At 48.1% G+C, this 26,550-nt stretch overlaps 1 protein-coding gene and 1 long non-coding RNA gene across 2 annotated transcripts in view; one reads left to right on the top strand and one right to left on the bottom strand.

Moving 5' to 3' along the window:
- LOC116956899 (uncharacterized) overlaps positions 1-16,608 on the bottom strand; it is an 85,408-nt gene extending 68,800 nt beyond the window's left edge. The window contains exons 1-6 of the mRNA XM_076054750.1: positions 16,196-16,608; positions 16,064-16,093; positions 10,209-10,238; positions 9,827-9,883; positions 8,756-8,791; positions 6,329-6,475 (exon numbers count right to left, since the gene is read on the bottom strand). Of these exons, the coding sequence (XP_075910865.1) occupies positions 6,329-6,475; positions 8,756-8,791; positions 9,827-9,883; positions 10,209-10,238; positions 16,064-16,093; positions 16,196-16,483 (588 nt within the window). The 5' untranslated portion in view covers positions 16,484-16,608. The remainder of the gene's footprint in view (positions 1-6,328; positions 6,476-8,755; positions 8,792-9,826; positions 9,884-10,208; positions 10,239-16,063; positions 16,094-16,195) is intronic.
- On the top strand, positions 201-6,181 carry LOC142906601 (uncharacterized). Its single transcript, XR_012930388.1, has 2 exons — positions 201-270; positions 5,781-6,181. It is a non-coding gene; the product is annotated as an uncharacterized LOC142906601 (long non-coding RNA).
- Positions 16,609-26,550: the final 9,942 nt, after the last annotated feature.

Raw genomic sequence — 26,550 nt, forward strand, 5'->3', positions numbered from 1 at the left:
GCCTCTCAGGAAGGGCGGCGCGCCCGAGGGCGCCACCCGGACGGCGGGCGCGGCGAGCGGGGCGCACCGCGGGTGAAGCTCGCCCACGGCGAGGCCCCCGTCTCCGCCACGCTCGCCGCCATCGCCCCGTCTCCGCCACGTGCACCGTGACGCCTCGGCTCTGCCGCCGGGCCGCGACGACGCCGGCGTAGCCGACGTTTGTCGCGGCCACCCACGGCGGCGACGGCGGCGGTCTCCGACGGCGGAAAAACGGCGAACCCGTTCCTCCCCGTGAGGCTCTCCAGCGCGGCGCGTTGCCCCTTGATGACGGTCGGCAGCAGCCACACCTGCGCGCGTGTTCGTTGTTGTAGCTGCTGCTGTTGCTGCTGCTGTTTCTGTCGTCTTCTGTACAGCCCACGAGCCGCTCGAAATTGATTTTTCCGCACGGCTCATTGAGCAAAAATAAAAAAATAAAAAAATCAGAAACGGAATGAAGCATACCAATTGAACGGAAAAAACGGTGTTTAAATTCCCCATTGTATCCTCTCTCGGGCTTTGCCTAACTGATGGAATGTCAGGCCCCTCATTGTTCCAGGTGGGAGCTCGGGAGCTTCACCTGCAAGCAGTCTCTCTCTCTCTCCTCTGTGTCTCACTCTCCATCTCCCCCTCTCCTTCTCTCTCTCTCACACTCTGTCTCTCCCTCTCTCCATCCATTTATCTCTCTGTATCTTCATCTCTCTCTCGCTCGACAACGTCGGAAGGCTACGCCTACACCGTGTATGTGTCATCTGCGTTGCCGCGCTGCTACGGGTGCGGTGGCTTCGGCCATGCCCGTGCAAATTGCACGCGCAAACCAAAAGGAAAAAAACGCGCAGCAGCAGTAACAGCGGCAGCAGCAACAGCTGCAACAGCAGCAGCAGCTGCAACAGCGGCAGCAGCAGCAGCTGCAACAGAAGCAGCAGCAGCTGCAACAGAAGCAGCAGCGCTGCTAGCAGCAGCTTCCACCACAGCCTCAGCAGCGCTGGCAGAAGCAGCAGCAGCAGTCACAGCAGACGCAGTAGCAGCAGCTGCAACAGCATGCACAGCAGCTGCAATAGCATGCACAGCAGCTGCAATAGCATGCGCAGCCGCAGCAGCAGCAGCTGCAACAGCACGCGCAGCAGCCGCAGCAGCAGCACTGCACGAGTGCCAGCTGCTGTAGCAGCTGCAACAGCAAGCGCAGCAGCAGCAGCCACAGCAGACACAGCAGCAGCTGCAGAAGCTGCAACAGCACACACAGCAGCAGCAGCAGACAGCAGCAGCTGCAGCAGCTGCAACAGCATGCGCAGCAGCAGCCAGCACTGCACGATTGCCAGCTGCTGCAGCAGCAGGATGCTGTTTTTTCCTGGATTTTCTGTTTGCACATAGTCACGTAGTCATGATTAGACCTCCTTTGCCAGTACCAAAATGTAATAATAGGGTTTTTTCCTATTTTTCGAGCACCAATTGGGTCGAGGCTCAAAAGAAAGCCGTCCCTTGGTGTGGACCAATCAGTTTCAAGGACAATGCATCATATATTATCATAGTCTGTTTTTTGTTTGCATTTTGACAGCAGGTAATGTGGTTAATGCAGTAACATGAATCCTTGTAAAAAAAAAGTTTCAGTTTTGCTGCCAGAAAAAAAGGTGGAAAAACCCCTATTGTCACATAGCCACTTTAAGATGTTTCATTGTTCATGTTCTTGTCTTTTGTTTGTTGCCGTTGCACCCGATTTAAGATCCGAATGGCTCACAGTCCTATACCAAATAAATGAAACTGAAACCGACTCGCACATAGCCGTCCACCGATGACGAGGATGGCGAGGGCTTCACCCTCGTCACCTCGCGCCAGCGCAGGGTGAAGCCCGGCCACGCCGGAGGAGGCCAAGCGGCCCCTAACCCCAAGCGCGCGGCCTCCGCCGATCACGAGCCCTGCCCAAAAGTCGCAGTGCAGGACGAGCAACGCCCTCCCTCCCCCCCTCCACCTCCTCGAGCGCCATCCCAGGCGGCGTTGCAAGGGGTGAATATGAAGACACGCTCGATGGCGACCCGCCTGAGGACACCACGGTGGGACGAGTGCCGCCAACATCCCGTACCACCACCGCCGCACGCCGCCTCGGCATCCTCGGGGCGAGAGGAACCACCAGCAGGTGCGATGAAGGCCGGCTCGCCTCACCCGAGGGGAGAGCAACAGAACCTCCACTTCCAGAGGGCAGCCACCCTCTTCCCGATGAGGCCCTGGCATCACCGACGGCAGACGAGGTTTCTGCCGGGTCACGGTTTGACGAGCTGGAGGACTCTGACGACGAGGTGTCGGAGACCGAAGGAGAGGGCGATGTGAGTGAGCTCAGCTACTCGCAAGTCAACGGCGAGTGCGATTACTCACCTGGGGACGTCCACAGCTTCCTCGGGGAAAACTTTCAGGAAGCGTCAAGTCAGGGTCGGGGCCGATTTCCCTGATACCTCAACGCTTTCCTGAAAGCGTCCCAACAAATTTTCCGCAACAGCGGCAGGTTTGGTTTCTCGACTCAGGAATGCTACCGCCTGAAAAGCGTTCACGCGCAAGGCGAGGAAGGAGCTTACTTCTGCCCAGAAGTAACCCAGCCAACCGCAACTACTGTTAACACTACCACCACCACCACGCAACTACTTGATGGCTTCAGCTATTAAGGTCGCCAGTCTGAAGTGTAACAGCGCTCGTAGTGACAAGAGGTGGGACCAGATCTGCCACTTTGTCAAGGAACACAAAGCAGATGTGACTCTCCTACCACAAAACTCACCTCGACGCCACTCTGGAAGCCCAACGCCAGCCTTTCCTAGGCGGCCGAGGCCTTCTTCAGCCACGCCGAGGACAACCATGCCGGCGTGGCGATTGTGCTCGGTTCGCGGTTTGCACCAGAGAACGTCTCCTTCAAAGAAATCGTCAAGGGTCACTTGATTTCTGTCGAATTCGTCCTGAATTAATCCTGCCTCGGGTGCTATAACGTGTACGCGCCGAGCGGGTCCCCCCCCCCCCCCTCCGCCGAGAGGAAGCTCTTCTTCGGCGCGCTGCGGGACGTGCTCGCGACAGACGACACGGACGACGTTGCTCGCCGTCGTGGGGGGGGGGGGGGGGGGAGGAGACTTCAAATGCAACCCTCGACCCGGCTCTCGACCGCAACACTTCCCAAACCTCACCCTGAGTCCGCACGGCCGCTCGCCGAGCTCGTGCGGAGGCTGGATCTGCGTGACGTGCGGCGACCGCAGCATCCGGCCCAGCGGCAGTACTCCTGGTGCCGCTGCGGCTCTCAAGGCGGGATGAGCCTTGCCGGGCTCGACCGACCGTACGTCAACGTCAGCGGTGTTAACCTGCTGCGAATTCCCAGAGCGGAGCAGCGCAGCGCCTGCTGGAGACTCAATGCGCAGCTGCTTGACGACACCGACTTCAGAGAAACCTTCAAAGCCTTCTGGGCTCAGTGGCTGCCTGCCAAAGGAAGCTTCAGCTCCCACCGGCCGTGGTGGGACAACGCAAAGGCGCAGGTTCAGGGGTTCTCCGTCAGCAGTTCATGAGCCAGCACGCCGCCGCCGCCAAGAACGAGGTGGCGCACCAACTGCACGACGAGCTTCTGGCACTAGAGGCGGAGCCGAGCTCATCCCACGGCACACAGCAGGGTGAGACGCTGCTGGAGAAAGCAGCGGCTTTTCAGGTCCATCACGGACGAGCAGGCACATCGCGCATTTGTGTGCAAAAAGATGCAACACCTGTCGCAAGATGGACACTCTCCCTCTAAGTTCTTCTTTCCGGTTAAACAAAGCACCGGCCAACACCACGAAAAATTCCAGTTTGCGAACTCCGGATGGACAAACAGCAACATCTGAGAGCGAGATCGCCAAGAACGCCGGGGATTTCTACTCGCAACTTTTCGCCGCCGAAACCGTACACGACGAGGCTGTCCGGGAGCTACTGGACAGGGGCCCTACCTTAGGAGTCCCCGAGCGGGATCGTCTGGACAGCCCCCGTCACCCCGCAGGAGCTCCACACCGCTGTGAAAGGGCTCGCAGCCTGGTAAAGCCCCGGGGTTATTATGGCCTGCCGGTTGAGTTTTATGCGGCCCCGTGGGATTAGCTTGGCCCTCCACTACTGAAATTGTTGACGGAGAGGCCTGCAGAAGGGTGAACTCCCACAGAGCTGCAGGAGAGCAGTGGTCTCCATGATACCCAAGAAGGGGGAACTGCGCCTCCTCGTGAACTGGCGACCCGCGCGGATTACAAAATCTTCTCCAAGGTGCTGGCAAATCGTCTCAAGACAGTGCTGGGTCAGCTGATCCTGCCGGAACAGTCGTATTGCATCCCCGGATGGTGCATATACGACAACATTGGTACGGTCACAGGCGTAATCTCCCTTGCTGTACGACCGGGCGGAGCTACCCTGGAAGTCGCCGGCCCTCGCCCTGCTGAGGAATGCAGGGTGGTGCCTGGCGTACGGAAAGGAGCTCTTCCTGATGGACCTGAGCCTGGTCGACTACACGAGGCTGCCAGGTTATCACCGGAGCCTCTTGGACGCGTGGCGGAGCTTCGAGTGGAGCAGAACGCGCGCGCCCTATGACCTCGGGCAGTTCCTGAACGAGCCCCTTGTTCTGCAACGGCCTTTTCCAGGGGATCAGAGGGGAGAGGACCCTGGCTCAACGCCTCACATCAGCAGGCCTGCGGACAGTCTTCCACCTCGTGCAGCCCCCACTAGTCCAAGTGGAAGACCGCAGCTAAGATCGCCAGCACCGCTAGGGGACTTCGCTCCGTTGGTTGCGGCCCTCTACCCCCCTCCTCCTTGTTCCTGGAGTTGTGCTTCTCCTGCGCGCAGCCCCCCGGCCACAGCGACTCCGGCAAGCTGCCGAAGCCCCGAGGCTGCGGGAACGTGCCCCTGAAGAGCGCCCCGAACACATCGCTCTCTACACGTGGCTGCGTCAAGGCGCTGCATTCCCGGGACCTGGCCGACCTACCCAGACGCAAAATATAGAGACCATTTCTCTCCGCTAATTGAGGCCGCCCCTCAATGGAAACAAACGTGCAAGTCTCTCCCGTTAGCCAAACGCTGCGGTGACCTCCAGCGGAGGTTGGCGCACCGCACGTTGCCATCGGCCGTGTGGCTCAGCCGAATCTCGCCAGGGGGTAAGAGACTTGGTGCGTTTCCCGCGGTGCCAGGGAGGACCTTGCCCCACCGGTACTTACGCTGCCAGTGGCTCAAACCAATATTCCGCCTTTTTCGGGGACATCTTCACGAAACTGGGGGTTGCCCTTCTACAACAGCAGCTTCGTATATGGGGGGGGGGGGGGGGGAGGTGGTGCCGTACCTGGCTAACAAGCGCCGTGACCTCGCTAACTTCGCCTGTGCTCACCTTCGGAAGCGCTCGCTCGTCACCGTGGCGTGCGCCGCCGCCGCTGCCGCCACCGCCACTGCCACCACCACCACGTGACTTTTCTTTCGTATTGTGCGCGGTGCATTTAACGCCACACCGTGTGGATTTATAGCGTTTGTTTATTTGTGTTGCTGGTGACTTTGTGTGTTTGTGTTGCTGGTGACTTTGTGTGTTTGTGTTGCTGGTGACTTTGTGTGTTTGTGTTGCTGGTGACTTTGTGTGTTTGTGTTGCTGGTGACTTTGTGTATTTGTGTTGCTGGTGACTTTTTGTTATTTCATATCGGAAATGCCTCCAGTGCTGTTGCTGCTGGCGGCAATAAAAGTTGTTTAACGTCTCTCTCTCTCTCTCCATCCATTTCTCTACTTGTCTATCTCTGTCTGTGATGTGCAGCGCGTCTTCTTCGAACGCTGGGGAGCCGGACAAGCACCTCTCTCAACCAGCGTGGACGGCACCCTCACGTTCACCTTCTGAAGTGCTCGCTCGTCAACGTGGCGTGCGCGATGACAACCACCACAACCACAACCACCACCACCACCACCCCCACCACTACCAACACCACCACCACCACAACCCCCACCACCACCACTACCATCACCACCACCACAACCACCACCACCACCACCACGTGACTTTTCTTTCGTGTCGTGCGCGGTGCTTTTTAGTGCCACAGCGCGTGGATTTGTAATGTTTATTTTCACTTGCGTTTGCTGGTGACTTTGTGTAATTCATATCGAAATCGCCTCCATTGCTTTTGCTGCTGGCGACAATAAAAGTTGTTTAAAAGTCAAAAAGTCTCTGTCTGTCTCTCTCCACGTCTCGCTCTCTGACTCCGTCTCTCTCTATGTCCCTATCTCCATCACTCTCTTCCCCCTCTCCATAAATCTCTCCCTGTGCCTCTCTCTCTCTCTCGTCTCGCTCTCTCCCTCTCTCTCTCTTACCGGCTGGCCTTCGCGTTTCTTGCGGCAGTAGAGGAAGCTGCCAATTGCGGTGATGGCGGCGACCACGGCAACACCGACTCCAACCCCGACCCCAATCCCCACGGCCGTCGAAGACGAGCCGGAGGAGGAACTGGTGGGGACGGTAACCTGTGGAGAGAGAGAGAGGTTGACGGATGGAGAGAGAGACATGGGGAGAGAGAGAGATGGATGGAGAGAGCGATTGATTGAGAGACTCGGAGAGAGACACAGATAGAGAGAATTCGGCTACGCCAAGCTCGCCATGTACAGGGCGAGGAAGGTGGCCCTGGAGGGGCAACGTCTGGCCAGCAGCCTGGGCATCTTCCGTGCTCTGGTAGAAGCCAGGGTGTCTGGGCTGGAGTTCCGCCATGCGCGACTGACCCACGCCGTGCCGGCCTTCAAGGAGCAGTGGGCCCTGGAGGAGGCCGTGTGCTCGGTGGCAGATGACGGAGAGCTCTGCGTGCAGATCTAAGCTACCCGTCGGAGGCTGTTTGACTGTGGGAAGGGCTGCGTGCAGTTGCAGCACTTTTCGTAGTTATAAAAAAGAGAGAGAGAGAGCGAGAGAGTGAGTGAGAGAGAGAGCGAAATGGAGTAGGAAGAGAGGGGGCAGAGAGGGAGGTAGAGAGAGAGGGAAGGGGTAAGGAGAGCAGAAAAAAAAGAAAAAAATATATAATTTTGGGTCTTTCATTTAAAAGGGGGGGGGGGGGGGGGATTACATAAAGCAAAGCATTGGAAAAAAAAAACAAAAAAACGAAATGATGAACGAAGCAAAGTGCCGACTACACCGAGCATCTTCTTGTTTCCTGTGATCGTAAAAAAACAAGAGAGGGCTTGAGAGAGCGAGAAGCATGGTGATATCGCGACGATGGAGAGAGAGAGAGATGGGGAGAGAGATGGGGAGAGAGAGATGGGGAGAGAGATGGGGAGAGAGAGAGATGGGGAGAGAGATGGGGAGAGAGAGAGATGGGGAGAGAGAGAGAGATTGGGAGAGACGTTTGACTTTTATTAAAAACTTTTATTGCCGCCAGCAGCAACAGCACTGGATGCGATCCCGATACGAAATAACACAAAGTCACCAGCAACACAAACACACAAAGTCACCAGCAACACAAACACACAAAGTCACCAGCAACACAAACACACAAAGTCATCAGCAACACAAACAACACAAAGTCACCAGCAACACAAACAACACACAAAGTCACCAGCAACACACACAAAGTCACCAGCAACACAAACACACAAAGTCACCGGCAACACAAACACACAGTCACCAGCAACACAAACACACAAAGTCACCGGCAACACAAACACACAAAGTCACCAGCAACACAAGCACACAAAGTCACCAGCAACACAACACACAAAGTCACCAGCAACACAAACAACACACAAAGTCACCAGCAACACAAACAACACACAAAGTCACCAGCAACACAAACGACACACAACGTCACCAGCAACACAAACGACACACAAAGTCACCAGCAACACAAGCACACAAAGTCACCAGCAACACGACACACAAAGTCACCAGCAACACAAACACACAAAGTCACCAGCAACACAAACAACACACAAAGTCACCAGCAACACAAACAACACACAAAGTCACCAGCAACACAAACGACACACAAAGTCACCAGCAACACAAGCACACAAAGTCACTAGCAACACGACACACAAAGTCACCAGCAAGACAAATACACAAAGTCACCAGCAACACAACACACAAAATCACCAGCAACACAAATAACACACAAAGTCACCAGCAACACAAACACACAAAGTCACCAGCAACACAAACAACACACACAGTCACTAGCAACACAAACAACACACAAAGTCACCAGCAACACAAACGACACACAAAGTCACCAGCAACACAAACGACACACAAAGTCACCAGCAACACAAGCACACAAAGTCACCAGCAACACAAGCACACAAAGTCACCAGCAACACGACACACAAAGTCACCAGCAACACAAACACACAAAGTCACAAGCAACACAACACACAAAGTCACCAGCAACACAAATAACAAACGCTACAAATCCACGCGCTCTGGCGCTAAATGCACCGCGCACGACGCGGCATAATAGTCACGTGACTGCAGGGATTCAAAGTCACGTGGTGGTCATGGCAAGAGAGATGGGCAGTGAATGGAGAGAGAGATCAGATTCTTATATTTCTACTCCAAAAGGGGGAATCCGATGAGCTATAAAGCTCTGTGTTTCACTGATGTCTAGTCGGGCCCTAACTGGGTCAGAGCGTAACGATGACAGCGGCCTCTCGTGGTGAGTGGCATCCTAGTGATGCTGATGATGATGTTGCTGACGATGATGTTGCTGATGATGATGTTGCTGATGATGATGGTGATTGGTGTCACGTGACGATCTAACTCACCACGACAGAGACGGTGGGTGTTGTAGTGGTATCCGTCTGCAACAACATCATCATCATCAACATCATCAGCAACATCATCATCATCATCGGTAACATCAGCACCATCATCATCATCGGCAACATCATCATCATCGGCAACATCATCATCAGCACTATCATCATCAGCAACATCATCATAATCAACAACATCATCATCAGCAACATCATCAGCAACATCATCAGCAGCAACATCATCAGGACCATCATCAGCAACATCATCTGCAACATCATCATCAGCAACATCATCAGCAGCAACATCATCAGGACCATCATCAGCAACATCATCAGTAACAACATCATCAGCAACATGATCATCAGCAACATCATCAGCAACATCATCATCATCATCAGCAACATCATCATCGGCAACATCATCATCAGCATCATCATTAGCAACATCATCATCAGCAACATCATCATCAGCAACATCATCATCAGTAACATCATTATCATCAGCAACATCATCAGTAACATCATCATCAGCAACATCAACAACATCATCAGCAACATCATCATCATCAGTAACATCATCATCAGCAACATCATCATCAGCAACATCATCATCAGTAACATCATCATCAGCAACATCAACAGTAACATCATCAGCAACATCATCATCATCAGTAACATTATCATCAACAACATCATCAGCAACATTATCATCAGTAACATCATCATCAGCAACATCATCATCAGCAACATCATCATCAGCAACATCATCATCGGCAACATCATAATCAGCAACATCATCATAATCAACAACATCATCAGCAACATCATTATCACCAACATCATCATCAGCAACATCATCAGCATCATCATCAGTAGCATCATCAGCAACATCATCATCAGTAACATCATCATCAGTAACAACATCATCAGCAACATCATCATCAGTAACATCATCATCAGCAACATCAATAACATCATCAGCAACATCATCATCAGTAACATCATCATCAGTAACATCAACACCATCATCATCAACACTATCATCATCAGCAACATGAACAACATCAGCCGTCTCCTCACCGGAAAAGGCACGCAGGCATCAGAGTAACTTGCGAGCTGAGGTCGGATAACCATAGACTGGAAAACACACAGAATCATCAGCAGCATCATCATCATCAGCAGCATCATCAGCAACAACATCATCATCAGCAACAGCATCATCAGCAGCAACATCATCAGCAGCAACATCATCATCAGCAACAACATCATCATCAGCAACATCATCATCAGCAACAACATCATCATAAGCAACATCATCATCAGCAACAACGTCATCATAAAAAACATAATCAGCAACAACGTCATCATAAAAAAACATCATCTGCAACATCATCATCAGCAACAACATCAGCAACAACATCATCATCAGCGACAACATCATCATCAGCAGGGCGGTACTTACTCGATTGTATATGATGACCAAATCAGTTAACTGCAGAGAAATAAAGACACGTCATCATCATGTCCTTTTAACTTATGTCGCATTATACATAGTCACCTGTGCTATCAAAGGTTGTGTACAGCATAGTAAATAGTGTAGTTGATAGTGTAGTGTATAGTAGTGTCGTTTAGTGTATAGTGTATAGTAGTGTAGTGTATAGTAGTGTAGTGTATAGTAGTGTAGTGTATAGTGTAGTGTATAGGAGTGTAGTGTATAGTAGTGCAGTGTATAGTGTAGTGTATAGTAGTGTATAGTAGTCTAGTGTATGGTGTAGTGTATAGTAGTGTAGTGTATAGGAGTGCAGTGTATAGTAGTGAAGTGTATAGTGTAGTGTATAGTAGTGTAGTGTATAGTAGTGTATAGTAGTGTAGTGTATAGTGTAGTGTATAGTAGTGTAGTGTAGAGTGTAGTGTATAGTAGTGTAGTGTATAGTTGTGTATAGTGTAGTGTATAGGAGTGTAGTGTGTAGTGTAGTGCATAGTGTAGTGTATAGTGTAGTGTATAGTAGTGTAGTGTATAGTAGTGTAGAGTATAGTAGTGTAGAGTATAGTAGTGTAGTGTATAGTGTAGTGTATGGTAATGTAGTGTATAGTAGTGTAGTGTATATTAGTGTAGTGTATAGTAGTGTAGTGTATAGTAGTGTAGTGTATAGTGTAGTGTATATTAGTGTAGTGTATAGTGTAGTGTATAGTAATGTAGTGTATAGTAGTGAAGTGTATAGTAGTGTAGTGTATAGTAGTGTAGCGTATAATGTAGTGTATAGAGTAGTGTATAGTGTAGTGTATAATAGTGTATAGTGTAGTGTATAGTAGTGTATAGTGTAGTATATAGTAGTGTATAGTGTAGTGTATAGTATTGTAGAGTGTAGTGTATAGTGTAGTGAATAGTGTAGTGTATAGTGTAGTGTACAGTCGTGTGTAGTTTATATGAATGTTGAACTTAAATTTCGATTTAAAGCTTTCGTGACTGCAGCGATTCATCTTTTTGGTTCTTTCGGTAAAGTTGCCACGTATAATGGAAATAAAATAATAAAAATACAACATAATCAAATAAATTCTCACGACGTTTCGGCCACAACACAAGTAGCCTTCCTCAGGTGAAGAAACAGACCTGTCGGAAAGACAGCGTTCCAATGAACACTGCTAAGCTTGGCAGCATCTTTTAAGCTGGGTGGGAGGAGCAGAACGCCTTGACAAAGGGGTTTACATTTCAACAGAAGAATTTAGCATTGAAGTAGCTGTGTTAATGTGTTGGATTAGCAGGGTGTTAAACTCAAAAATTAGCATGTAACTGGGAGATTAGCATGATGTTAATGTGAGGGATTAGCATATAACTGGTCACGGAAATAGCTATGTTAAAGTCAAAGTTTACATATCAACAGAGGCATTTAGTATATGGACGCTAAAGGACTGCAACTACCCAACTTTCATACAATAAACCGATGTGAAAAAAACTAAGCATAAACTACATCAATATAATAAATGCACTCAATATATTCTACAATAAGTTGAGCTATTAACATAAAGTAACTGGGTATACACTACACTATATAATGAATACCATATAGTAAACTAATAAAAAAAACTACAATCTAAACGACATCAATGTTATCAATAAACTCTATATACTCTCCAATCAGCTGAGCTACTAACATTAAGTCGTTGTACATTACAATGCCATATGGCGAAAAAATGGGTGGCGGTTTTTTCTTTTCAAAGTTAGCACCACGGAAAGCGACGAGCTTTGTTCAGACGGACGAGTCCATCTATGCTCGGAACGGAGTATGGGGGAGAAACAGCCACAATGCGCTGCTCTGTCCTGTGTTGCGTTACAACCATGTTATAAACTAGACTACTATACATTAGAATGTTATACCTTCCAATCTGAACTACATTGTATAATATCGTATACACAGACCAATGTAAGCTCTAACATTATGCATTATATTGATATGTCTCCAACTAAACTTTTTTCTACATTACACGACTATACATCTTAATATACACTACGATAGACAAACCCACCCTTGAATTATCTAATGCGTTACTATACACTACCCTATACTTTAGACTGTAAAATATTAGACATGTAAATATTACAATATGTATTATTCTACCAACACTACTATATACCACACTGCTGTATATATTCACTATACAATTACGATACTATATATTGCCTTATATTGTGTTAAACATTACAATGTTATACTATTTATTATTATTATACAACATGCTATGAACCATACAATTGACCGTCGTGTGAAAGGTATTAAGAGGCAGTGCCAGCGAATGGACTGCGGTCTGAAAGTCACCGTAAAATACATCAATTAAGAACCGAAATGTTTTATAACGTCTTTCCAATGGTTACTAAGCCAGAATCCATCTTCTCGGTTGAAATTGTCTCTGTGTTTGTATATGTGGATGGCCTCATGAACAAATCTCTCATGGTAGCCGGATGGCTTGCAAAAGAACCTCTGTCTTGGAGAAGTCAATGTCATGTGAGCCTACTGAATTATAAAAGTGATCTGCCATGGCTGAGGTGTTCGTCCTACCGTGTTTCAGGTCTGCTTTGTGTTCACGGATGCGGTCCGAGACATGTCGTTTGGTTTGTCCAATGTAGCTGCTACCACAGAGGCAACTTAGTTTGTAGACGCCCGGGTACTGTATGTCTGGAACCACATCTTTTACAGACGGAACCAGATCACGGATTTTATGTACTGTGTTGAATCGGACCTGGATCTTGTGTTTATTCAGGATTTTGGAGATCTTTTTTGTGAACCCCGCAATGTAGGGTAAGGTGATGGTTTTGAAAGGCTTCTCAAGAGGATCATTCTTCATGGTTGGAGTGATAGCTTAGCGGATTGTGTAGTCGGAGTAACCATTAGCCTTGAGAGCTTGGTGTACGTGCTTGAGTTCACTGGCAATGTGTTCCTGGTCGGAAATGCATTGGGCTCTATGGTATAGAGTCTTGATGAGGGAGTTTTTTTGGGATGGATGGTGGTGGGATTCCGGTTTTAAGTAAGCATCCGTATGGGTAGCTTTCCTGTAGACAGAGTGGCTCATTGAACCATCAGGTCTCCTTTTAATTAAGACATCCAAAAAGGGTAGCTTGCCATCTTTTTCGACTTCCATGGTAAATTTGATGGCTCGGTGTATGGAATTGATGTGGTCGAGGAATTGGTCTAGAGCAGGCCGGCCATGTGGCCAGATGACAAAAGTGTCATCCACGTACCTCTTCCATAAGGTCGGGCGTAGAGTGGCAGTCTGGATGGCGTTACTTTCAAATTTCTCCATGAAAACGTTGGCTACAACCGGCGATAGGGGGGAGCCCATTGGGGTGCCCTCAGTTTGTTTGTAAAAAGTTCCATTCCAGGTGAAGTTTGTGTTGGTTAAGCAGTGTCTCACCAGGGGAGGTACATCAGTATGCAGTCCTTGATGAACCCAGTCTTCAATGATTGCGATGGTGTCAGGTACAGTAACTTTGGTGAATAAGGAAACCACATAAAAACTGACAAGCAGGTCGTCTGGGGACAGGAAAATACCCTTTGATTGTCGATACCAGGTGAGTATAATTTTGTACCGCAGAGGTGGTTTTTCCAGTAAAAGGTCGCAGGAATTCAGACAGAAAACGAGCCAGTTTGTAGGTGGGGGAGTTGTCAATAGAGACGATGGAACGAAGGGGTGTATCTTCTTTATGTATCTTTGGAAGGCCATATGATCTTGGTGGCCGCAGAAGGTTTCAACGAGAACTGTTTGGTTTGATCAATTAATGCTCTTGAATCAGAAATTATTTTGTTGGTTTTAGTAACGAGGCTGTTGGTGAGGTCTCTTCTTATTTTTGTATAGCTGCCATAGTTGAGTAGTTCCTGAATTTTGTTATTATATTCTATTTTGTCCATGATGACAGTGGCATTGCCCATGTCGGCTAAGAGGATGACAATATCATCTCTCTTTTTTAATTGAGATAATTCAAAGCGTTCATCTTTGCTGATGTTGCTGGGGGCATCTTAGCGTTTTTGAGGGTTGCAGCGATTTCAGATCTTGCTACTTCTGCAGCGATGTGATCCAGGCCCTTGAGTACCACGTGGACAACTGCCTCTACGGGGAGGGATTCCACATAACCTTGAGAACCTTCAACAAACTCCGGGATAAGAAGGCCCAGCTAATCGAGTCTCTCACCTTTCTTAAGAGATGCCGTGACTCTAAGGTAGTAGCAACCGCATTTACATTAACCTCTGCTGCTGTAACTTCTTTTAATGCAAAACGTGTATAGTAGTGTAGTGTATAATGTAATGTATAGTAGCGTAGCGTATATTGTAATGTAAAGGAGTGTAGTGTACAGTAGTGTATAGTAGTGTAGAGTATAGTGTAGTGTATAGTAGTGCAGTGTATAGTGTAGTGTATAGTAATGTAGTGTATAGTGTAGTGTAGTGTATAGTTGTGTATAGTGTAGTGTATAGTGTAGTGCATAGTGTAGTGTATAGTGTAGTGTATAGTAGTGTAGTGTAGAGTTGTGTATAGTGTAGTATATAGTGTACTGCATAGTGTAGTGTATAGTGTAGTGTAGTAAGACTACAAACTAAAGACTACAAACTAAAGACAACAAACTAAAGACTACAAACTAAAGACTACAAACGAAAGACTACAAACTAAAGACTACAAACTAAAGACTACAAACTAGAGACTACAATCTAAAGACTACAAACTAAAGACTACAAACTAAAGACTACAAACTAAAGACTACAAACTAAAGACGACAAACTAAAGACTACAAAGACTACAAACTAATGACAACAAACTAAAGACTACAAGACTACAAACGAAAGACTACAAACTAAAGACTACAAACTAAAGACTACAAACTAGAGACTACAATCTAAAGACTACAAACTAAAGACTACAAACTAAAGACTACAAACTAAAGACTACAAACTAAAGACTACGAAATAAAGACTACAAACTAAAGACTACAAAGACTACAAACTAAAGACTACAAACTAAAGACTACAAACTAAAGACTACAAACTAAAGACTACAAACTAATGACTACAAACTAAAGACTACAAACTAAAGACTACAAAGACTACAAACGAAAGACTACAAACTAAAGACTACAAACTAAAGACTACAAACTAAAGACTACAAACTAAAGACTACAAAATAAAGACTACAAAATAAAGACTACAAAATAAAGACTACAACGACTACAAACTAAAGACTACAAACTAAAGACTACAATCTAAAGACTACAAACTAAATACTACAACGACTACAAACTAAAGACTATAAACTAAAGACTACAAACTAAAGACTACAAACTAAAGACCACAAATTAAAGACTACACACTAAAGACTACAAACTAAAGACTACAAACTAAAGACTACAGTTTGTTGGGTGAGTCGTGGGTGGGTAAGTGACTTGGGTGAGTTGGTGGATGAGTGAGTTGGTGAGTGAGTGGGTGAGTGAGTGGGTGAGTGAGTGGGTGAGTGAGTGAGTGATTGAATGGGCGTGTGAATGGGTGAGTGAGTGGGTGAGTGAATGGGTGGGTGATTGGGTGGGTGGTAGAGTGAGTGGGTGAGTGAGTGGGTGATTGAATGGGTGCGTGAGTGGGTGGGTGGGTGAGTGAGTTAATGGGTGGGTTCGTGAATGGGTGGTTGAGTGAGTGGGTGAGTGGGTGAGTTGTTGATTGAGTTGGTGGTTGAGTGGGTGGGTGAGCGAGTGAGTAGGTGGGTGGGTGAGTGAGTTGGTGAGTAAGGGAATGGGTGGTTGAGTTGGTGAGTGAATGAGTGAGTGTCATATGCCATCATACTTACGTTCTTGTAGAAGGTGAAATCGATTTGCCCCTAAAAACACAATTAACATCAACATTAGCAACATTCGCAGCGTCATAGTGAACACAGCCTGCATCAGCATCAACATCAGAAAAATCATCAGCATCACCTTACCTCAGCCACCATCACCGCCACCATCATCACCATCACCATCAGTGACGCCATTTCTGGGCCAAAATATACAAGCAAAATCATCATCACTGCCACCACCATCACCATCACTTCCACCATCACTGCCACCTCCACCATCACAGCCACCACCATCACCATTACTGCCACCATCACCATATCTGCCACCACCATCACCGTCACTGACACCTCCACCATCACTGCCACCACCATCACCATAATTGCCACCACCATCACCATTACTGCCACCACCATCACTGCCACAACCATCATCACCAGGAAAGAAAAAGTACCCCAGTGTAGCGTTAACAGACTGATGAAGGGCCATTGTCTAAAGCGTAAGACGACAGACACACTCACTAACTCGTTCACCCACCCACTCACTCACCCACACACTCACCCAATCACTCACCCACTCACTCACCCACTCACCCACTCACTCACTCACCCACTCACTCACCCACTCACTCACCCACTCACTCACCAACTCACCCACTCACCCACCTACTCACTCACTCAACCACCCACTCACCCACTCACTCACCGACTCACTCACCCACTCACCCACTCACTCACCCACTCACTCACCCACCCACCCACGTACTCACTCACTCATCCACTCACTCACCAACTCACTCACCTACTCACTTACTCACCCATTCATCCACCCACTCACCCACTCACTCACCCACCGACTCACTCACCCACTCACTCACCCACCCATTCACCCACTCACACACTCACTCACTCACTCACGCACCCACTCACTCACCCACCCACTCACTCACTCACTCACCCACCCACTCACTCATCCATTCACTCACCAACTCACTCACTCACCCACTTACTTACTCACCCATTCATCCACCCACTCACCCACTCACTCACCCACCGACTCACTCACCCACTCACTCACCCACACATTCACCCACTCACCCACTCACTCACCCACCGACCCACTCACCCATTCACTCACTCACTCACTCACCCACCCACTCACTCACTCACCCACTCACCCACTCACTCACCCACCCACTCACCCACTCACCCACTCACCCACCCACTCACCCACTCACTCACTAACCCACTCACCCACGCACTCACCCACCCACTCACCCACTCACTCACCCACTCACTCACCCACTCAGTCACCAACTCACTCACTCACTCACCCACTCACTCACTCACCCACTCACCCACTCACCCAACCACTCAAAACTCACTCACCCACACACTCACTCACTCACCCACCCACTCACCCACTCACCCACTCACTCATTCCCCTACTCACTGACTCACCTACCCACTCACTAACCTGACCACTCACTCACCTACCCACTCACTCACCAACTCACTCGCTCACTCACTGATCCACTCACTAACCTACACAGTCACCCACTCACTCAACTACCCACTTACTCACCTTCCCACTTTCAAACCTACACACTCACCAACTCACTCACCTACACACTCACCAACTCACTCACCTATCCACTCACTCACCAACTCACTCACCAACTCACTCACCTACTCACTCACTCACCGATCCACTCACTCACCTACCAACTCATTCACCTACACACTCACCCACTCACTCACCTACCCACTCATTCACTCACTCACCAACTCACTCACATACCCACTCACACACCGATCCACTCACTCACCTACCCACTCACTCACCAACGCATTCACCAACTCACTCACCTACCCACTCACTCACCGATCCACTCATTAACCTACACACTTGCCAACTCACTCACCTACCCAGTCATTCACCTACCCACTCACTCACCGATCCACTCACTCACCTACCCACTCACTCACCTACACACTCACCAACTCACTCACCTACCCACTCACTCATTCACCGATCCACTCACTAACCTACACACTCACCCACTCACTCACCTACCCACTCACTCAACTACCCACTCACTCACCTACACACTCACCAACTCACTCACCTACACACTCACTCACCGATCCACTCACTAACTTACACACTCACTGACTCACTCACTCACCTACCCACTCAATCACCTACCCACTCACTCACCTACACACTCACCAACTCACTCACCTACCCACCCACTCATCTACCCACTCACTCAACTACTCACCCACTCACTAACCTACCCACTCACTCACCTATCCACTCACTAACCTACCCATTCACTCACTCACCTACCCACTCACTCACCGATCCACGCACTCACTCACCTACCCACTCACTCACCGATCCACGTACTCACCTACACACTCGTCTACTCACTCACCTACCCACTCACTCACCTACTCACTCACTCACCGATCCGCTCACTCACCTACACACTCACCAACTCACTCACCTACCCACTCACTCACCTACCCACTCACTCACCTACCAACTCACTCACCTACCTACACACTCACGCACTCACTCTACGTGTCTCACCATACCTCCGCCCCTCTCTCTCTCTGCGCGTCTCCGCATGTTTCTGCAGAACACTTTATCTCCCCTCCCTTTCTCTCCTCCCCGAGTCCTCCTCCCCGTGACCTTTTCTCAAATTCCCGTGCTCCTCTCTCTCTCTCCCTCAGTGCAATCACCATCACCGGTGGGCTGGACGAATATCAGTGTGCTGATGACGTATCTACGTGTGTCTATGCGAGTGTCAATGCTTAAGGAGAATCATCGTGGGGCAAGGTGGGGACGTCCCTGCTTGGGGTTGCAGTGCCTCCAATATTGGAGGAAGTCGCCACTCTCTGTGCGTGGCTGGCTGAGGTGCTATCTGTTGAGGAAGTCCTGAAGGCGATCCGCAGTCTGAGACCAGAAACGCACCGGGCAGAGATGATCTCCCAAGCGAAATGCTGAGGGAGGGTGGCGTTTGTGCACAGACTGCCCTACATGACATCATGACAACAGTCTGGACGACTGGATGGGTTCCACAGGATGCCCTGATGGTCCCCCTCTTAAAGAAGGGGGGCCGCACAGACTGTAACAACTACAGGGGCATCTCACTCCTCAGTGTGCCGGGAAAGGTCCTGGCAAGAATTATTCAACACCGCCTTTTCAGGCACTCTGAGGAGAGGCTTGTGGAGCCCCAATGCGGTTTCAGGAAATGGCGGTCCTGCTCAGTTGCCATTTTTTCTGTCTGTCTGCTACAACAGCAGTGTAGGGAATTCCGACAGTACGTACATCTCTGCTTCATTGAGCTGCTCAATGCCTATGACACCATCAATAGGCCTGGGCTCTGGGTTGATCTTCGTGCTGTCAGAGTCCGTGATACTCTGCTCACGATCATTAAGGACCTTCATGAAGGTGAGAGGGCCCGGGTAAAACTGCGTGGCCGGGAGTACGAGCCATTCGCTGTTCACCTTGGGGTGTGATAGGGATGTCCTCTGGCTCCCACCATATTAAACATCTCTTTCCACTACATACCAAGAGAAGCTTTCCATGGATGTAGCAGTAGAATGCCCCCCCCACGATAAGCCACTTCGTTGAGCTGTCAATACGTGTTTGCCAGGTGTCTAATCGGATTTCGATTCCGATTCCGATATCACCAATGTACACATCTGCTGGTACGAAAAACCCGCTCAGAATGTGACCCGGCTCGCATTCCTCGCCACCTGAGTCTGCAAGTTCCTGTCGAGGTCCAGCGGCCATGGTCAATAAATTTTAAACCAAAAAAACAAATCGACTTCCGTGTCATCATAACTTTGGAGTTTGCGTTTAGTTTGTTAAACCCCAACTCCCCGCACAGCAACGACGAGCACGGTTGGCTACGTACGGTGTGGAACAAGTTCAACGCTTGTACATCACTATACACTACACTACTATACATTACAATACTATACACTACACTAATATTCACTACAATACTATACACTACACTAATATACACTACAATACTATACACTACTATATATTACACTATACACTACACTATACACTACTATATATTACACTATACACTACACTATACACTACACTATACACTACTATACACTACACTGCTATACACCACTACCATACATTACTATACACTACACTACTATATACTACACTATACACTACACTACTATACATTACACTACTATACACTACAATACTATACACTACACTACTATACACTAAAATACTATACACTACTATATATATTACACTATACACTACACTATACACTACACTATACACTACACTATACACTACACTATACACTACACTATACACTACTATACACTACACTGATATACACCACTACCATACACTACTAAACACTACACTAATATACACTACACTACTATACACTACACTACTATACACTACACTACTATACACTACACTATACATTACACTACTATACACTACAATACTATACACTACTATACTCTACACTACTATACACTACACTACTATACACTACACTACTATACACTACCATACACTACACTACTATACACTACACTATACACTACACTACTGTACACTACACTATACACTACACTACTATACAATACTATACACTACTATACAATACTATACTATACACTACACTGCTATACACTACACTACTATAAACTACAATACTATACACTACACTACTACACACTGCACTATACACTACAATACTATACGCTACACTACTATAGACTTCATTATATACTACACTACTATACACTACATTATATAATACACTACAATACACTACTAAAGACTACAATACTATACACTACACAATACACTACACTACTATACACTACACTACTATACACTACACGACTAAACACTACACTACTATACACTATACTATACACTACTATACACTAAAATAACTTACACTACACTATACAGTACACTACTATACAGTACACTACTATACACTACACTACTATACACTATACTATACACTACACTACTATACACTACACTACTATACACTATACTATACACTACACTACTATACACTGCTCTACTATACACTCACAACTATACACTACACTACTATACACTACACTATACACTACACTATACACTACACTACTATACACTACACTATACACTACACTACTATACACTAAATCACACTACTATACACTACTATACACTACACTACTATACACTACACTATACACTACTATACACTACAATACTTTACACTACACTACTATACACTCCACAACTATACACTTTACTAAACACTACACTACACAATACACGAATATACACTGCACTATATACTACCTCCGATTGGCACGGTTGGCTACGTACGGTGCGAAAGAAGTTCAATAATAAAAATATAACATAATAAAATAAAATTCTCACGACGTTTCGGCCACAACACAAGCAGCCTTCCTCAAACTATGCGCTAAGAGAAGGCTACTTGTGTTGTGGCCGAAACGTCGTGAGAATTGTATCTTATTACGTTTTATTTTTATTATTTTATTGTTTCCCTTCTACGTGGTGGTGACTTTACCGAAAGAATCAAGAATATGAATCCCTGCAGTCACGAAAGCTTTAAATAGAAAAATGTCTTCATAGCTAAAGCAATCATTTTAGATTGGCAGATTCACCATACGCACGTGCATGATTATTCGCGTCAAGCTACGATTTGAACGCGTCACCACACCACGTGTATCCGCCCAGGCGGATTTGCGTAGTCGCCAGCTGGAGAGCGTTGAGGGACAGAGCCTTCATTCCCCTGTAACTCGGAATGCGACCCAGCTCGCATTGCTCACCGCTGCCTGAGTCTGTGAGCTCCTATTGAGGTCAAGTGACCAGAGGCTCAACAAAAATAAAATCTATTTTCCGTGTCCGCATTATTTTCTCTCCCTCTCTCTTTCTCACTCATCCCCCACTCTCTCTCTCTCTCCTTCCCCATCATCTCTCTCTCTTTTTTACGATCAGAGGAAACAAGAAAGATGCTCGGTGTAGTCGGCACTTTGCTTCGTTCATCATTTCAGTTTTTTGTTTTTTTAATTATCATTGCTTTGCTTAATGTAACCACCCCCCCCCCTTTTTAAATGAAAATATTTCGCAAAAATATTTCAAGCTCTGCTCTCCTTACCCATTCCCTCTCCCTCTACCGCCTCTCTCTCTACCCCCTCTCTCTCTCTCTACCCCCTCTCTCTCTACACCCCCCCTCTCTACCCCCCTCTCTCTCTACCCCCTCGCTCTATCCCCCCTCTCTCTCTACCCCTCTCTCTAACGCCCCTCTCTCTCTACCCCCTCTATCTCTACCCCCCCCCCCTCTCTACCCCCTGTCTCTCTACCCCCCCTCTCTACCCCCCTCTCTCTCTACCCCCTCTCTCTCTACCCCCTCTCTTTACCCCCTCTCTCTCTCTACCCCCTCTCTCTCTCTACCCCCTCTCTCTACCCCCTCTCTCTACTCCCTCTCTCTCTACCTCCTCTCTCTCTACCCCCCCTCTCTCTCTACCCCCCTCACTTTCTACCCCCTCTCTCTCTACCCCCCCTCTCTCTACCCCCTCTCTCTCTACCCCCTCTCTCTAGCCCCTCTCTCTCTACCCCCTCTCTTTCTACCCCCTCTCTCTACTCCCTCTCTCTCTACATCTTCTCTTTCTACCCCCTCTCTCTTTCTCTCTACACCCCCCTCTGTCTCTGCCCGCTCTCTCTCTCTACCCCTTCTCTCTACCCCCCCCTCTCTCTCTCTCCACCCCCTCTCTCTCCCCTCTCTCTCTCACTCTACCCCCTCTCTCTCTACCCTCTCTCTCTCTCTAACCCCTCTCTCTACCCCCTCTCTCTAACCCCTCTCTCCCTCCTCTCTCTCTACCCCCTCTCTCTATCCCCTCTCTCTCTACCCCCCTCTCTACCCCCCTATCTCTCTACCCCCCTCTCTCTACCCCCTCTGTCTACCCCCTCTCTCTACCCCCTCTCTCTCTACCCCCTCTCTCTACCCCCTCTCTCTCTACCCCCTCTCTCTCTACCCCCCTCTCTCTCTTCCCCCTCTCTCTACCCCCCCTCTCTCTACCCCGTCTCTCTAACCGCTCTCTCTACCCCCCTCTCCCTCTACACCCTCTCTCTACCCCCTCTCTCTACCACCCCCCTTTTCTCTACCCCATCTGTCTCTATCCCCTCTCTCTCTACCACCTCTCTCTCTACCCCCTGTCTCTGTACCCCCCTCTCTCTACCCCCCTCTCTCTACCCCCTCTCTCTACCCCCTCTCTCTACCCCCCTCTCTCTACCCCCCTCTCTCTACCCCCCCTCTCTCCCTCTACCCCCTCCCTCTCTCTCTACCCCCTCTCTCTCTCTCTACCCCCTCTCTACCCCCCACTCTCTATTTACCCCCCTCTCTCTACCCCCTCTCTCTACCCCCCTCTCTCTACCCCCTCTCTCTACCCCCTCTCTCTACCCCTCTCTCTCTACCCCCTCTCTCCCTACTCCATGTCTATGCCCTCCCCTCTCTCTCTCTATGTTTTCTATGTAATATTTCTAATATACCTCTCGATTTTCCTCCCCATCCTCCGTCTCTCACCACCCTCTCTTATTTTCTCCCCTCTCTCTCTCTCCCCTCTCTTGCCGTGCGAGTTTTGCGATTTGCATATCAGGTGCCTTCACCTCTTCCGCCTGTAACTCTGGAAGAATTCATTTCAGCCCGAGGCGAATTCCACGCACTGAGAACGATTGTTAAAAGGGCGCTTCATCAATGATTATTATCATTATTAGTACAATCACTAGGCAAGGCTCACTGAGCCACGTAGCTTCTTTTTTCAGAAGCCCTGACCTGGCCATCACAAATAATCGAGGTTCAACAAAGTGGCTGATGCCATCATCATCATCGTCATGATCATCGTCATCATCACGTGACAATTTATAGCAACGGCCAAATACTCACGACGCTTCATTTTAATGCTCAGAATCAGAATGTTTATTTATACTGCAGCAGGGAATCCGATGAGCTATGAAGCTCTTTTTTTCTCAAATGTCCAGTTGGGGCGGGTAAGAACGTTACAGCAACAAACTGCACAAAAACACGGACAGTAGTGCAAAGTACAAGAAAGGTAACCAAATCACCCAAACACCTGCAGATACAACGACACCATCCCCATCCCGCCAGGCAAAGCCCACTGAGGTATTAACTTATTTTAAAAAAACGATCTGGCCACAAATGATAACTCAACAAAACGGGCGTATTACCATTTGGAGATGTGTATCAGAAGAAATAAATACGTCTAAATAGTCTACAGGCGTGTTTCTAAATGTGGAGGGACACACCGGAGGACCCGGAGGAAAAAAATCCACGAGACCGCGGGGAGAGAGAGAGATAAACTTGCAAACTCCACATATACAGCAGCAGGCGTCAGAGTCGCGATTGAATCCACGACCTCCTGTACACGAGGCGAGGTAGTTAACATATCTTAACCACAGCGGGCGCCCACACACAGCCTGTCAGTCCAGCTAAAACCTCCCAACTATCTCTACGCAAATGACAGAGTTCATTGGGGGTGTTTTTTTTTTATAAAACACTTCCCCGTCAGCCACAGACCACACAAACACACTCACAGATCCTTGTCAGCCAGCACAGGTCTGGGCCAAGGTTATAACACTGGATGTGTCGTGTAGTAGCAGTGGAGTCGACAAAAATAGAATCACTGGACAAACAGAAACACCAAGAGTGTGGGTCTATCCCAGGGGAAACTCACGCAGATTAGCGGTAAGGGAATAAAAAATCCACGAGACCACTCACTCACCCACCCATCCACCAACCCACTCAACCACCGACCCACTCACCCACTAAGTTGACCGCTCACTCACTCACTCACCTACCCACTCATCCACAAACTCACTTATTAATTCACCCACTCACTAACTCACCCACTCACCCACACATCCATATAGCACTCACCCACCCACTTTCCCACGTACTCACCCACTAAATCACCCACTCACTCACCCTTCCACACGAATATGTACCCACTCACCCGCTTGCTCACTCTCTTAAGCATCAACTTACACACTGACCACTCACCCACCTACTCACTCAAGCACTCACCCACATGCTCACTTACACTCACCTACTTACCCACTAAACCACACAAAAAGATAAAGATCCATCGTATAGCATAACTATACACTACACTACTATACACTACACTACTATACACTACACTATACACTACACTACACTATACACTACACTATACACACTACTATACACTACACTAGACACTACACTATACACTACACTACTATACACTACTATGCACTACACTATTATACACTACACTATACACTACACTACTATGCACTACACTACTATACACTACACTACTATACACTACACTATACACTACACTACTATAGACTACACTACTATACACTACACTACTATACACTACACCACTATACACTACACTATACACTACACTATACACTACACTATACACTACAATACTATACACTACTCTATACACTACTATACACTGCACGATACACTACTATACACTACACTATACACTACACTATACACTACACTATACACTATACTAGACTACTATACACTACACTACTATACACTACACCACTATACACTACACTATACACTACACTACTATACACTACTATACACTACACTATACACTACTATACACTATACACTACACTATACACTACACTATACACTACACTATACACTACACTATGCTACTATACACTACACTACTATACACTACACTATACACTACACTACTATACACTACACTATATGGCTGGGCATGCGAGCTACATGCCTCAGCCAACGCAACCTTGCCTGCCAGAGGAGCTCACCGATGGGACTTTGTCTAGATATTTAAAAGATGTGTGAGCTCCAATCCTGCTCAAACCCAGGATGGATCGTTAGCATGCCAGCCGGAATGTTCCTGACTGGCGCAGATGTTCCATTAGGGGATCCACATTGTTCAAGCATTAAGCAGAGAGGGCATGACCATGGCTGAGAAGACCAGAAGCTTCGTGTGGGGCGACAAACCAGGTATCTTCCACACAAAGTTACGCAGCTGCTGAAAATACCAGCCCCCTGCGGAGGGAGCTTGCAGGAACGTTGGGCTGATTGGTCAATGGCCAGGGTCAAAGGCGGCACGTGGTGTATTCCGCACAATATGCCCGACTGTGAGGGCGGGCACAAGCCGGCTTGAGTAGGTTAAACCTTGCATTTTATAAGGGCACCACGGGGTGATCAGCCCCTCCCCACCCAGCCCCACCCTCCCCACCCAGCTCCTCTCCACCCAGCCCCTCCCTACCCTCCCCTTTCCACCCAGCCCCACCCCTCCCACGTGGACTGACATGCACAGACATACACAATTAATCTCCTGCCTCCTGTGAATTAATCCCGGTTGGGCTTCCAGTC

The sequence above is a fragment of the Petromyzon marinus genome, chromosome 68 (genome assembly GCF_048934315.1).
Source record: "Petromyzon marinus isolate PM22_M1 ecotype Great Lakes invasive population chromosome 68, UKy_Petmar_22M1.pri1.0, whole genome shotgun sequence".
Taxonomy (NCBI): Eukaryota; Metazoa; Chordata; class Hyperoartia; order Petromyzontiformes; family Petromyzontidae; genus Petromyzon; species Petromyzon marinus.